The following is a 15,143-nucleotide window of genomic DNA, read 5'->3' on the forward strand; positions in this document are numbered from 1 at the left end:
ATAAATTTTGTACCACATTTTATGAATAAATTAATCGAATTTTATTAAATAGTTTTTTTTTTCTTTATTTATATAACACAAGGTAAAACAGTAAAATTATTATATTTTTTCTTTATCTCCCTTGCTTAACCAAATACAAAAATACTATTTTCCATCGCCTCGTCTCGTCTCGTCTCCCTTCCCTTTTCTTCTATATGAACAAAACACGCTATTACAATTTTAATATTCTTTCCCCTACCTTCGCCTCCTCTCCCTTCTATTAAAATCCCTCCCCCCATTTGAACCAAACAGACCCTTGTCGGTTTGAGAAATTTGGAGGGGAAAGAAGGAGAGAGAATGAGAAAAATTACAATTACCTCGTTCGGTTCAAATTTTTTAAAGGAGAAGGAAAATGAACGAGAGGGAATATAAAATGAGCTTATCTTATTTCCCCTCAAAATTGGAGGAACTCCGAGGTGAGAGAAAAATGTTTATGTTTTTAATTTATAAAATTACTAGTATATCATTAATATTATATTCTCTTTCCGTCCGGCTCTAAAGTCTCATTTATTTTTTGCGTTATTGTATTTAACATTAAAAAAAAAAATTATTTTTGTCATTTTCCCTTGATTTGTATTATGTTTTCATATAATAATTAATATTTAAAGATCAACGTAAAAAAAATAAATTAGACCCTTAAGCAGATGTAGTATTACTTTATCTAAATTTAATTATAAATAAATTATATTATACGTATTTTATAATTAATAATTATTTATAATATTTTTAAAATTTATAATGTATTTAAATTATAACATAAAATTTTATATAAATTAAATTAATTTTAATTTAATTAAACTCTTAAGATATTTATCTTATAATTTATTTTAAATAAATAATATATATGTTAGAATGACTATTTTGCTAATAAATTATTCAAATCTCTTACATATAATTTTATTTATATATTATTTACATGATATGAGTATATTTATATACTTATTTTAAAACAAACTATGTCATTCTTATATCAAAATTGATGTTTTATTAATTAAAATTTTATTAAAAATTTTTATTTATACAATATTATTTTCTTCCCCTCGCCTTCCTCAGTTTCCACATGAACCAAACACGCTATTACAATTTTAATATTTTCAGTGCATAATACATGGTCACGTTCTTGCACGACCCTGTATAATTTTATACTGCCATGTACATTTATGTTTTGTTATTTTTCTTAAAAAAAATATTTTGAATTTAGAATAGTTGATATAGTTAAAATGGATTAAAATCAATAATAATCATAATATAATTAAGATGTATCAATTTTAGTTCAAATATAAATATTTATAGAGTATGTTTTTTTGGAAAATTTTTATCTAAAATTCTACTATTTACCAAAAAAAAAATTATCTTAAAAATATTCAATTACACAACTATTTTATATTTTTGTATATTATAATATTAAAAAAAATTACATTTCAATATAATTTCAAATAACTTCAACATAGACATATATCATTGTAATAAAATAATAAATTAATTTTTAATACTATTATAATATACAAATTTTTTTATGAATAATAGAATTTTGGACAAAACATTTCAAAAGAATATATCTCATAAATTTTTATATTTAATTAAAATTGATATATTTTAATTATATTAGGATTACTATTATTTTCTTTTTATTTTCACTATATCAACTATTTTAAATTAAAAATATATAACAATAAAATAAAATTTTAAATCAAAACAGAAATGTACACGGCTGTGTACAAATTATACATGACAGTGTGACAATATGGCCGTGTAACAGTATGTTTATGTATAATTATATACTGAAATATATATATGATCGTGTGACAACATGACCGTATATATTTGTATATGGTTGTGTAGTTTCTATGTCAGCTGCCACGTCAGCTCTGTTACGTCAACGTCAGCAATTTCTGTTAATTTATTAATGATGGGACCAAAATTGATTAAAATATAATAGGACTAAAATTAATTGAAATTATTCCTAACGATACTAAAATTGATGAATTTTTTATATTGAAATAAAAATTGATAAATTTTAGTTATATTGAAATCAGGATTGATTTTTTCCCAAACAAAATATTCTTTTAAATTATTTAACAAAACAAACACGTCCAAAAGCCTTGTGAAAAATAATACTCTCTCCCTAAAAATGTATACTTATTTGACTGAACATAGTTTTTAACTAAAATAAAATAGAATAAATTTAAATAATAATAATAAAAAAATAAAAAAGAAATTTAAATGACGAAAAAAAAAATAATATACATCACAGTCAACATAGAGGGTATTTTCGTCATTACACATTTTATTTTATTTTTATTTTTTATTTTATCTTCAGGAAATAGCATAGCAGTTTACTGCCGGCATCGGTGAAGTCAGATGTCACAGAACTGTAATTTAATCAGTTCATCGTATGGAATACCTCTCTATGTTTCATCTTCCTAAGCAAAACACATAATCATTATCCTCCATGCAGATCTCTCGGCTAAATTACTGATTTCGTTTCTCTGATCCCTTCACTTGCTCGGTGCCCATACGCCGGGTGTGATCTAGAGCAGTATTTCAAGAGGATCGCCATCCAATTTTCGATTGTAAAACCCTAATTTAAGAATGGCCGGTGCTTCTCGGTACGGGTTGTCTTTGGCTTTACTAGTCGTACTCCAGGCTAGCATTCTCTTCTTGTTCTTCTCCCACCCATCAATTGCCGTTGGGGATGACATTTTACACGCCGCACCCACTGCTGATTCCCCCGCTTGCAGGAACGACTTTCGATTGGTAATTTATGCTTTTGTCGGTGAATTAGGATGTTTCTTTGTGTTTGCTTCGCTTAGCTTACAGCTTTCTTGACGTAATTGATGTTGACTATGATGGTTCTGTTTCCATTATCTTGCGTTGTTTTATGCGCTTGACTGAAATCTGGATCTATTATTGCCTTGGAGATTAGTAATAACTGAGATTTGAGAGACTTAACTTACTTTTATTTGCAATTATGTTTAGTATATAGCGTGCTAGATCGTGTGTCTTATATTACTCTAATCGTTCTGTTTGTAAAGAGTGTGCTTGTTCCAAACTTTTCTATCTAATAAATTTTAAGTATATTCGGAGCTTCAGGGAAATACTTCTTTTTACTGTGTCCTGATTTCGATTCTTTCTTGTTTTGCACATTGCCAGGTCAAGATCAAGAGGTGGGTGAATGGTGTTGAGAAGGAGCCAATTGGTGGGGCGACAGCTGATTTTGGTGCCGTATTACCTGAACAAGCTAAACAAGGCCACAGCTATCCAGCCACTTTTTCAAAGCCCTTAAACTGCTGTTCGCAGTTGTCTTCCACGGTACTTTTCACCGTTCTTGTGTAATTGCATATTAAATACTGTACGAGTCTTGGAATAGGCAGGCTTTTCCTATGAGTTCGGCCCATGCTTTTGTAACAAACCCTAGCCTATTTATGATTTCATTCTCTTTCATGTGATGTATGGGTCTTGATGATCTGGTTATATTGCTAGCATTTACTTGTATGGTACTTGGTTGGGGTTTAATGTGAGATAGGTAACTCAATGATTTATCATGGAAAAACAGTTCTAATTCTAAAATGAAGTATGAAAGCCCTATTGTACACTTCTAGTTCTTTGTTAAGGAAGCTATTGTCTTGCCATGATTTAAGCCTAATATTTGTGTTGTATTACTCTTACCTCTGGCAGTGATAACTAGGAAGTAGATGGTTAGGTTTGAACTGTTAAAAGATGAATGCCTTCTGAATGAATTGAAAGAACTCAAAAATGATATAGAGCAGCAGCTAATGGTTTTTAGATGAAGCTGCTCCAAGAATTTAAGTTCTGAGTCATTTTGGCTGCCTGGCTAGGTATAATGTTATTGTTGAAGGACAAAGACTATAAAGTTTTGAATTAACACCTATAAATTTGTCTTGATTCACGTACCATTAAATGGCAGACCGTTGAAATTATATAAAGGTTTTTCTTGCATTCAGCATTCCCTGCAGTTCTAGTGATGAGAACTTTGATTTTTTTTTTATTGCATTCATCATCTATTGTTGTATGCTAAGGGTGGCAAGCTTAATGTCTCAGAAAGCCTGCACAAATTCTTTCAATCATCACAATTAACAATTGGGTTATCAAGCTCAATGAAGAATGTGCTGTCTATGTTCTTGTAGCTACCGAGCTCCATTCTATTGGCAACACGTGGTGATTGTGTTTTTACAACTAAGGCTAAAGTTGCGCAAGCTGCAGGAGCAGTAGGTTTGGTAGTGATAAATGACGATGAAGGTAGCTTAGCTTGACACCCTCATTCATACTGTTTCATAAAGTTGGTTATGGCTATGTTATATCCGTCCTTGTTATCTATATGTGCTTTGGCCTTTAAATATGATGCATAGTTTGTTGAATTTGCTTAGGTCTTGTGCAGATGGGTTGCGATAATGATACTGATCTGAACATTACAATACCTGTTGTTATGATTTCTAAGTCAGGAGGAGAAGAACTAAAGAAAGCCATGGATGCAGGGGCAAAAGGTGAGTTTTCTTAATCTAATATGGTCAAAATAGCTATAAATAACTGTGCGCATTGATATTTGAGTTGTAATTAATCTAATGTTACTTTTCATAATGTGGAGGATAAGTCGATCAAATTGACTTAAATTGCTTGCACTGCAAATTCCTTGTGCAAATTTTTATTAATTTCTAATTCAGGACTTACTATAGTAAGTAATAGGTGTCTTGTGTCTTGATGGCACAGTTACATGTGGATATGCCTGTAAAAAATACTCACATTATCAAATCAACATTTTGCATTTAATGCCTGAAGTTGTTACTGATCTGATATGTTTTACCAAACTATTGGCATCTCGAATTAATTCAATGACGTATGTGTATTTGTACCTTATTCAAATATATGATTTGATAAAAGCTATAATGCTGACTTCAATCTTTTCTGATGCAGTGGAACTTTTGTTATACTCTCCTAACAGACCAATTTTAGATTACTCAGTGATATTGTTATGGCTGATGGCTGTGGGAACAATAGTTTGTGCTTCACTTTGGTCTGAAATCACTGGATCAGAGCGAAGTGATGAGCGCTATAATATATTGTCACCAAAGGTTCCTTTGATTAATCGAATTTCATCTTTGTCTAATTTTATGCTTACTATATAAGTTCATTATGTAGTTGTCTGCTTGTTGCTCATATTTTAGCATTGATTAAAAAGAAAAATGTATATGTACCATTGAAATACATTGGTTGTTGTTTATTATGGTTTCTTAAAGTTACTGCTCTGCGAACATTGAAGATGGATATATCTTTTGCTTTGGAAAATTTTGATAGCTGCACTGATATTTTTCTTCATATATTATTTTAGGAACCTGATGCTGTGGCAGCCAGTGATGAGGATGAGAAGGAAATCCTCCATATCAGTGCAAAAAGTGCAATTGTTTTTGTCGTAGTGGCCTCAGCTTTTCTGCTATTACTATACTTCTTTATCTCTTCGTGGTTTGTGTGGGTGCTAATTGTACTTTTCTGCATTGGAGGCGTTGAGGTAAATAGTCATTGAGCTGATACGTTTTTTTTTTCATTCTCAAAAAATTCAAGTGAAGCATTCATAGAAAAACATAATCTGAACTGTTTGGAATAAAGTTTTTGATTGGCCTGTCATTGAATGCATGTAATCTGTGTAACATTATTTCTCAAGGATTGAAAACCTGCCATTTCCAATAACTTAGAAATAAGTTTTGACAGGCCATTAAAGTTCTCAATCTTTGACATTTGGCTGTTATTTATTTATTTATTTATTTTTTAATACAGATTGCTAAATGTTATTCTTAGCAGTTGACAATGAAGAAAATGTTCTTTTACCTGCTAGAATTTTAAAAATCTATTTTAGCAGATCTTTATGTTATGGCTTTTTATTTTTATTTTTCCTTTTCGCTCCATGTTCTAATGAAGAATAAGCAAGTGAATATCACTGAAACATAAAACAATAGCATTTTATTGCCTGAGTTCTTTTTTTTTTTTTTTTTTTTTTTTTCCGTTTTCCTCACTAAGAATCTTAAAATGGACCTGCTGTTGTTTGATGCTAAGATTGCTTGTTTAGTAACTATATCCTTGTGAATTGTATGATATCCTTGTATGTGTATGGATCTGTTCTCCTACTTACGTTTGATGAGGTCACTGTTTATTGATTCATATTTTTATTGATCCTAGTCTGCATGGTTATATTACAACTATTGATGCCTCAAAATCTAAGCATACCATTCTGTATGAACCAATTACTTAACTCCTGTGCTAATGCCCCCTGCTCATTGATTCTTTATGTTACCAGGGAATGCATAGTTGCATAGTTTCACTAATCACAAGGTATAATTTCTGTGTCCTTGCTGAAAGATCTACCACATTTTTTTCATTGTCAAGATATATTGTTTTCATTGCAATCTGATGCGTATCTTATTATATTAGAAAATGGAGAAGCTGTGGGCAGAAGACAGTGAATCTGCCACTTCTAGGAGAAGTTTCCATTCTCTCTTTTGTTGTGTTGATTTTCTGTGTGGGTTTTGCCATCTCCTGGGCTGCTACTCGGAAGTCATCTTACTCTTGGATTGGACAAGACATTCTTGTAAGATATCAACAAGCCCAAATGCCTCTTTCTTTTCTTTTTCAAAATTTGGCGTCTGATATGAAAACAATTCCACCATAAACTGGTTGCTCTATCAAACATTTATTAATAAAAAATCATGAGCTGATGATTCTTCCCACGGGCCAGGGTGTTAAGTCTGGTTGTTGAGGCTGATTTACCTTATTTTATTTTGTAAATTTATTATGAACAATTTGAGAGCTCTGTCTGCAGTTACGAAATCTGATTTCTGTATCATTTGGTAGCCTCTGATATTTCTGTCAAATTTTGAGCTGTGCAACAGCTACCCATCTTGTTAAAATTCTGTCCACCCATTGATGATAATCTGTGCATGTCAGGGCATTTGTTTGATGATAACTGTCTTGCAATTGGTTCAATTACCAAATATAAAGGTATGTGGTTGTGTTATGCAAGGACTTCATTTTGGAGATCTCTTTTTCAGCGGTTACGTTTGCTGTATTTTAGGTTGCCACAGTCCTTCTGTGTTGCGCATTCCTGTACGATATCTTTTGGGTATTCCTATCTCCATTTATATTCCACGACAGTGTTATGATTGCGGTATGTTCTTATGTTTTCATTGCTCTTGTTCACTTCCATGTAATATTCTTATGTGGATAACGTGATTCTGTTATACGCTATTCCTGATTAACTTGTGCAACTAGCTTTGGGTATGTTTTTTTGGAGGTTTGTATTTTGGGTTTGGATTTGAATAGTAAAAAAGTTGAATTGGATTTGTATGATTGATATAAAAAGTATTGATATGATGTTTTGAATGTAAATTTGATTTTTAGTATAATATATAAATTGAAAAATAGATGTTTGATTTGATATTTTTCGGAGGGAAATTTTGTGTGAATAGTCAAAATCTTTCAAGATCCTTCAAACAAACACAACTTTTATTAATTTCTGTCTGATAATGTGTTACCATTTTGTCAGTTTATGTTCATCATTTGTTCTTCTGTTTTATCCGTTTACATTCTTTGGGTGATAAATACCACCTCCTGGCTCATTTTGTGCTTTTAGATGCCATTGTTTTGTTAGAACCCCTAATGAATTGAGACGCTATTATAAGCTGAACGAATTTTAAGCTGGGATTCAAATTGAAACCTGGCTTAGGTTTCCACCCATGTGAATGAAATCGCCTATGAGATCAAACAGATGATTGGAAAACAAATTAGGACTTAACTTATTTTAGCACATTGGCATAGATTTTTACATCTTTTAACACACTGGTAGAATTATGTGGCATTGGTTATTGGTAAAATCTTTTTCCCTTCAAATCTCTTCAAAATTGTGTTGGATCATTTGTTTCCTCTACATGGACTGCTTGCACCTAGTGAATCTTTTTTAATTGTGAGAAAGTGACATGATATATTAATAATTGACACTAGGGGACATGATTAAGGTTTCACTCACAATGAGTTGTCTTATTAATCGTATCTACCTGAGTGTTTCCCATGTCATCTAGGTTGCTGAAGGTGATAGAAGTGGCGGAGAGTTAATTCCCATGCTTCTGCGAGTTCCTCGATTTTCTGACCCTTATTACGGCTATAACATGATTGGCTTTGGAGACATTCTTTTCCCCGGTTTGCTAGTTTCTTTTGCTTTTAGGTATTTTTATCTGCCCCTTATATTTTATGATGGCATCGTATGACAATAATAATGCCTTTATTTTGAATATCTATCCATCCCTTAAGTCTCTAGTTTCATTAGTTTGTTGTGGAAATCTTCATTGACATATTTTTGCAGTCCATACTACGAATAGAATTAATTTTTTTATTTTTAATGATATTATTATAATAAAAGTCAGAAGAGCAGTAGTATAATTAAACATATTGCAATCGCAAATCTGGAAATTATTTTCTTTCCACTATATTTCTATTTTCAACTCCTTGACTACGGATTTATCCACTCTTGCCTCTCAGATATGACAAAGACAATAAGAGGGGAATACTGAATGGATATTTTCTCTGGTTGACAATCGGCTATGGAGTTGGTTAGTGAACATTCTGTAAATTTGTGTATTCCCTTTAGGTTGATTACCCATTTGCTGTTTATTACCTCCAATGATATCGGAATGGCAGCAATTTTCTACACAATTATGCATCCGTATACTTGAATTCAATTGAGTTTCTTAGTCAATAATCTGTCGATTTTGGCTGAGAATGACTCAACTTATGGACATGGAATATCTTTCACTGCAGGACTGTTGTTTACTTACCTAGGGCTGTATTTGATGAATGGACAGGGTCAACCCGCCCTTCTGTACCTGGTCCCGTGCACACTGGGTATCGATATTTATTTACTGCCACCCATTGTCTCATATCTATTTCATTTTATTTTTTCTCTTCCTTGACTTGTGGTTCTCCACTCCAATCGCAGGAACTTTCATAGTGTTGGGTATGATAAGACGTGAATTGAAACGGCTTTGGACTTATGGCCCTGATTCAGGAGCAACCGTTCCTCCCTCAGGAGAAGTTTGATGCAGGTAAACTTTTCCCTTAAATATAAAAAAAAAATCGATGAAGTTTGATGCAGGTAAACTTTTCCCTTAAATTAAAAAAATCGATGGGCCAACTGATCTAAAGTATACCTGTCAAGTTTTGGCTCATTTTGTGCTAGTGAATATCGTCGTGATCAAAAGCTTCAGTCTCTGTTAAATGATAGTTACATTATTATTATATCCAATGGCTAACTCTGATACACTTGATGTCATTCTGGTTTTTGCTTTTCCCTTTCTTATCCGCAGTTTGATTTATGGATTTGAAAGGATAAGGAAATGTTGTATAATTTTTAGTATATTCTTTGGAAGGTTTCAAATTATAAGAAAAGTTGTTTCCGGGGAACTTTTCTTATCTAATTTGATTTATCCATGACCTCGTGTTTGTTTGGTTTTGGTTTGAGTTCGAATTTGAGTTTTTTTGTTTAAATAATATTTTGATGTTGTGATCAGTGAGAGAAGATATTATACTTTTCTGGAAGAATAGTGTTGGTTATGATTTGAAGTCAAAATCAAACACGAATATTACGATTTAGAATATATCTTCTTGCAACTGCATCAACTTTGATTGTCATTTTAGGAAGGAATGGACAGGAGTTGTGGAATCAATTTTATTTTTTTTACGACGTGGGAATCTGCAGCTGCTACCCAAAAGTACGCACTGGGTAAACCTCCGGTCGAACCTAATAACTTACAAACTAGGCCCGACAGGCAAGTCACACTATATGTGGCAGGTGAGCTGAGGTGTTGGTTGTGGAATCAATTATTAACATTACTATACATGATTTGCCTAGTGTGACTTGTCTGTCGGGCTTAGTTTGCAGGGTATTAGGTTCGGTCGGAGTTTATCCAGTACGCACTTTCGGGTAACGGCTGCGGGTTCCCACGTTATAAATTTTTTTTAACATTATCACATGATATTGATCCATGGTGGATGTCATTTTCCGAGCAGGTTGTTGTCTGAAAGTTAGGCACTTTTTATGTAAGGGTTGTATTTGGAATTCTTGCCAAGTTGGTGAAAAATAATAAGAACACGGATAAGGGAATTCCAATGACAGATTAGATCTAGCTAATGAGTCCATTTATATCATATTCTTGGAAGGGTTTTATGGTTTTATTTTTATTTGAAAATTGTTGAATGTAATATTTTATGTACAGGGAATATTACATAGTTAAAAACTAAGAAAAAGAGGAAGAGAGAACAGCCAGAAGTTTAAACATTTTATCCAACGGAGCATGTGTTTAGATCATATCAATTATAAGGGAATAAGAAATCAATTTTATACACATGTTGTGTTAATATACTTTTTATGTTAGCATGCTATGTATAAACTACTTATATGTATTATATTATATTTAATTATATAAAAATATGCTTTATATTATTAATTAATATTTTATATACTCTCTCCGTTCCGGTACAAGATTGCCGTTTACTTTAAGTAGATTTTTTAATATAAGTATTATAATGAGTTGTAGTGAAAAAGACGAAAATACTCCTATTAGTATTGTGTAATATAAAAGTAATGATATTTGTGTAATATAATGTAAGTTGAAAGGGTATTTATTATCTTAGGTAGGTAGTACAATTACTAAATTAAAAAATGGACGAAAATAGAAAATGATAATCTTTCAATGGAACGGATGAAGATTAATTATACTTAGCATGGTAACAAATATTTAATTTTAAATAGAAATATTACTAGACATACAACATTGATGTTAAAATAATAATGACAACATATATGATATGAATTATTATAATGCACTATTTTCAATGTTCGTGAAATTTATTCGTTTTATTTTTTTCTAACTGTTCGTTAAATTTGTCATATTATTATATTCTGCAAAATAAAAAAAATAATATTTATTTATAACGAATATTACTAATTTTATTATTATTATTTTATTTTTTTCTGTCATTCTCTTTAATTATTAATTAAATTTTTAAAAATATCTTCAATTTATTTTATTATTTTTTATGTTTTTAATAAAATAATTATTTTTCTTTTAATATCGTATTAAATAAAGTGAGTATAATATTTATACGTAATTTACTGTGTTGAATAAGAAATATAAGTACTATGGTGATTTCTCCATTTAGCAGCATATAAATAACACAAACTTGTGGTATGATTTTCTTAGCATATTTGAAGTATAAAAATAACATAAATTTGTTTTTAACATGTGTTGTATCAAATAAAAGTACATGACTGTAGGGATTGGATTTGTAATCGGTTATGGGTTCAAACCCCGACGCCTCAGGTCATCTGCCACACATGGTTCGTCTAGTGTGACTTTCTTGTCGGGCCTGGTTTGCAGAGTATTAAATTCTGTCGGAGGTTTACCCGGTGCGTACTTTCGGGTAGCGGACGCGGATTGCCAGGTCATCAAAAAAAAATAAAAGTAGATGACTGTACCACATAAATACATTATTTGTGTTGAATTCAACTCCGTTCGTCCCAAATCAAAAAGGAATTTGGGGTTTTGTAATAAATTAAGAAATAATATTTTATTAGTCAGTATGTTTGTAATTTAAATAAAGTTAAAATTATTTTAGTGTTAGTATATGATTATTTTTTTAAAAAAATAAGAAATAGATATTTTGAAGTGGAACATACGAAAATAAACTCAATTCAAAGTACTATTTTTACAATTTTTCATCCGTCTAACTCAAAAGTATTCATTTTATTTTTTAGTAAAAATAATTATACACTAATATCAAAATACTCTTTTAATTTTTATTTAAATTATAAGCATATCATTACATATATAATTATTTTTTATTAAAATAAAATGACAAAAATATTAAACTTCTTGCATATTTATACTATTATTTTTTAATTTATTATAAAATTCCAAAAGATCCCTTTCAAAACGGAGGGAAGAGAGTATATTATAGTAAAAGAGTATCATCTATAATTAAATTCAGCACAAGAAGCATTTGTACATACAAACACTGACAAATATAGATCCGATTCAAAAATTCGATCCGAATCAACCAAAAAAAATTGTGTTTAAGCCTCCAAAAATATATTCAAAATTTTTTGAACACACCATTAAAGCAGGTTGTGCCCAAGCCCATGATCATCGAGCTATGTTTGGCCCGACCCAACTTATTAAAATTAGTATTTGAAATTTAATACTCCTTCCGTCCGGCTACAAAATATACATATTTTTATTTTAGATGTCCAATTACAAAGTAAGTATTTCATTAAATACTTCATTTTTATTTTTTTTTTCACATATACCCTTATTTTACATCACATCGTTACTTTTATACCAAAAAATAAGAGTAAAAATATTATTACACTACTTTTACCTAATCAGTATAATTAAAATACTATTATTTTTTAACTTAATGCAAAAAGTAAATATATAATTATTGTGTGGACTGAGAGTATTATTATATAATAATACTAACTAACGAAATTTAAAAATCAAAATATAGCAAGTACTTATCTTATTTACCAGATTTGATTTGATGCTAATATATTTCAATTTAGGGTGTTTGAATAGACAAAGTTAATTATTCTTAATTAATATAATTAAACAGTATAATTGATATAATTATTTCGGTGGAGCCTAAGATTTAAAAAATATTGATATTATATTTATATTTGGTAAAAAAAATATGAGTACAATATTTTTATTTTTGTCCTTACGAGTGTATTAGTGTAAAAGATAGTGACATTTGTGTAATAATAATGAAAACGTATGAATAACTTTATAATGATATAAATATTTATAAAAATAAGAATATTATTTTAAAACACAGAAAAAAAAAATTATAAATAAAATTATTTTATTAAAACAGAAAAAGTATAATTTATTAATAACTATTCAACGAGGTGCTGAAGAAATTTTTTCAGCACACCTGATCACTCGCCCTTATTTACACATGGCTGTGCCGAATAATTATATTCTTTTATCATATTTTTCTTTTAATTTTTTACTATTTACAGAAAAAAATTAAAAAATATAGGAATATTTATACCATATTATAAAATTACTTCAATTAAAATATTTTTTTATTTAAATTTCAACTAAAAATAAAAACCATTAATGTACTCCCTCCGTCCAATTATTTGTGTTTGTTTTACTATATATATATATATGACAATTTAGGTAAAATATAATTAATAATTTAAAAAATATATTAATAAAAATAATTATTATATAATAAAATTACTTATAAATTAAAATTAAAATAATTAAATAGTATAATTAAGACTAATAAAATTATAACTTATAAATTTTAAAATATAATTAAAGTATATAATAATATTTTTTTTAAAAATAAATAAATAAAGTGAGACGAAGAAAAATAAAAATAATGTGCAAAAAAGGTGTGAAGAAGAGAAAATCAAATAACGATGGTCATTTTGTGGATTATTTCAAGCGCCATTTTGAGGAAGTGATAGGAAGCTGGCCCACATTGTCAGTATCAAAGCTCAGTAGTATTTCAGAGAGTTCGAAAGCATGGTTAAATCGTTCAATGAATATAGAGGAAGTATGGAGCTGTTCTCAGTTGTCAATGTGAGAAAGCTCTGGGCCCAAATGATTTTAACTTGAAATTTTTCTTAGTCTTTTGGGAGCAATTGAGTGTAGAAGTGATGGATACAGTGAACAAATTTGAGGATCATCTTCATATTCCACAAGGCTTTAGGGCAACATTTATTTCCCTTATCCCTAAATCGCCGTCTCCAATTTCATTTGATGATTTCCGACCAATCACTCTGTTATGTAGCTTGTACAAGACAGTAGCAAAGACACTTAGCCTCAGAATGCAGGAAGTCATGTCAAACATCATTGGTTCTCAGCAAATGACTTTCGTTAAAGGCAGACAAATGGAGGCAGTGCAGTGGGCCATAAAAGGTAAGAGTCAGGTGTTCGTTATCAAACTCAACATTGCCAAAGCATACGATAGCGTATCTTGGCAAGCAAAATTGGAAAATTCCCTTACTTTGATGAACTTTGGTGATAGATGGATCTCGTGGATCCTTAAATGTATAAAATCAGTATCAGTGGCAGTCTTAATAAATGGATCCCCAACAGAATTTTTTCGAATTAAAAGAGGTTTACGTCAAGGGATCCCCTATCTATTTTTGCTAGTGGCAGAAGTTTTGAGTTCTTTAATCAACCGAGCCATTGATCAAGATGTGTTAAGGGGAATTAAAGTGGGAGAACTGGGGTTGGCAATTATGCCATATACAATATGCGGATGATTCAATTTTATTCGTAGAAGCGGATTAGGATCAGATGCTGGTGCTTAGGCGAATCTTGAGGATATTCCGGATTTGCACGGGTCTGCGGGTTAACCTGTTAAAAAGCAAGGTGTATAGAATCAATGTTAACAATGAGGAGTTGAGTAGAGGAGGGGGATGCTGGGTTGTGGAATAGGGCAGTGGCCGGGCCAGTATTTGGGAACTCCCATTGGTGGGAGATATTTTACGATGAGTCTGTGGAAATCCATTGCTGACCTATATACAAGCTAAACTCAATCAGTGGAAATGGAGAATTCTCTGGCAGACAGATAGAACATGATTGATTAAAGCTGTCTGTAACGCCTTGCCGAATTATTTTCTATCAATTTTTCGGATGTCGACATGAGTGGCAGAGAACATAGAAGAATTAATAAAAAAAAATTCTGAGGATAGTGAGGATAAAATAAAATTGAGAATGTTAAGTTGGGGTTTAATTCAGCTCCATAAGAAATTGAGTAGTTTAGGAGTGAAAAATATCTATGTTAAACCTTGCACTCTTATACAAATGGAAATGGAGGTTCCAAGAAGATAAACAACTGTAACAAGTGGTGAAAAGCTCGGGGTCGATCAGAGGGGAGGCTAGATCCTGCTTGATTCCCAAATTGGGGGATAAAAGGTTCGACATGGTATAATATAGGGAAAACTTGGCTGAATTTTGAAAATCAGTTGCCTGCGGGTTTGCAGTTGCATGCTATAATGGAAATTGCCTCAAAACGAAATT

At 30.8% G+C, this 15,143-nt stretch overlaps 1 protein-coding gene across 9 annotated transcripts; it reads left to right on the forward strand.

Annotated features, from left to right (window-relative positions):
• The first annotated feature begins 2,389 nt into the window (after positions 1-2,389).
• Positions 2,390-10,480, forward strand: LOC127242708 (signal peptide peptidase-like 2). Of its 9 annotated transcripts, none has more exons than XR_007836854.1 (17): positions 2,390-2,796; positions 3,193-3,351; positions 4,188-4,299; positions 4,428-4,544; positions 4,972-5,129; positions 5,387-5,563; positions 6,347-6,381; positions 6,481-6,637; positions 6,994-7,047; positions 7,121-7,213; positions 8,124-8,266; positions 8,581-8,651; positions 8,860-8,943; positions 9,038-9,143; positions 9,736-9,889; positions 9,973-10,021; positions 10,108-10,245. XR_007836854.1 is itself a non-coding variant. In XM_051262368.1 (15 exons), exons 1-14 carry the CDS (start codon positions 2,632-2,634, stop codon positions 9,136-9,138), a joined length of 1,626 nt encoding a protein of 541 aa, XP_051118325.1. In that variant the 5' UTR covers positions 2,390-2,631; the 3' UTR covers positions 9,139-9,143; positions 10,314-10,480. The 9 variants fall into 9 exon arrangements, 5 of the variants coding, with proteins under 5 accessions (XP_051118325.1, XP_051118323.1, XP_051118322.1 ...); XR_007836855.1 differs by having other exon boundaries at positions 9,980-10,021; XR_007836853.1 differs by having other exon boundaries at positions 9,980-10,245.
• The last annotated feature ends 4,663 nt before the right edge of the window (positions 10,481-15,143 follow it).

The sequence above is a fragment of the Andrographis paniculata genome, unplaced genomic scaffold, assembly GCF_009805555.1.
Source record: "Andrographis paniculata isolate CXL003 unplaced genomic scaffold, ASM980555v1 Contig87END, whole genome shotgun sequence".
Taxonomy (NCBI): domain Eukaryota; kingdom Viridiplantae; phylum Streptophyta; class Magnoliopsida; order Lamiales; family Acanthaceae; genus Andrographis; species Andrographis paniculata.

Coding starts and splice junctions, on each gene's coding strand:
- LOC127242708 (XM_051262368.1), top strand. CDS start 2,632: ATGGCCGGTGCTTCTCGGTACGGGTTGTCTTTGGCTTTACTAGTCGTA. Junction 4,545..4,971: donor CATGGATGCAGGGGCAAAAG/GTGAGTTTTCTT, acceptor TTTCTGATGCAG/TGGAACTTTTGTTATACTCT. Junction 6,382..6,480: donor ATAGTTTCACTAATCACAAG/GTATAATTTCTG, acceptor TTATTATATTAG/AAAATGGAGAAGCTGTGGGC.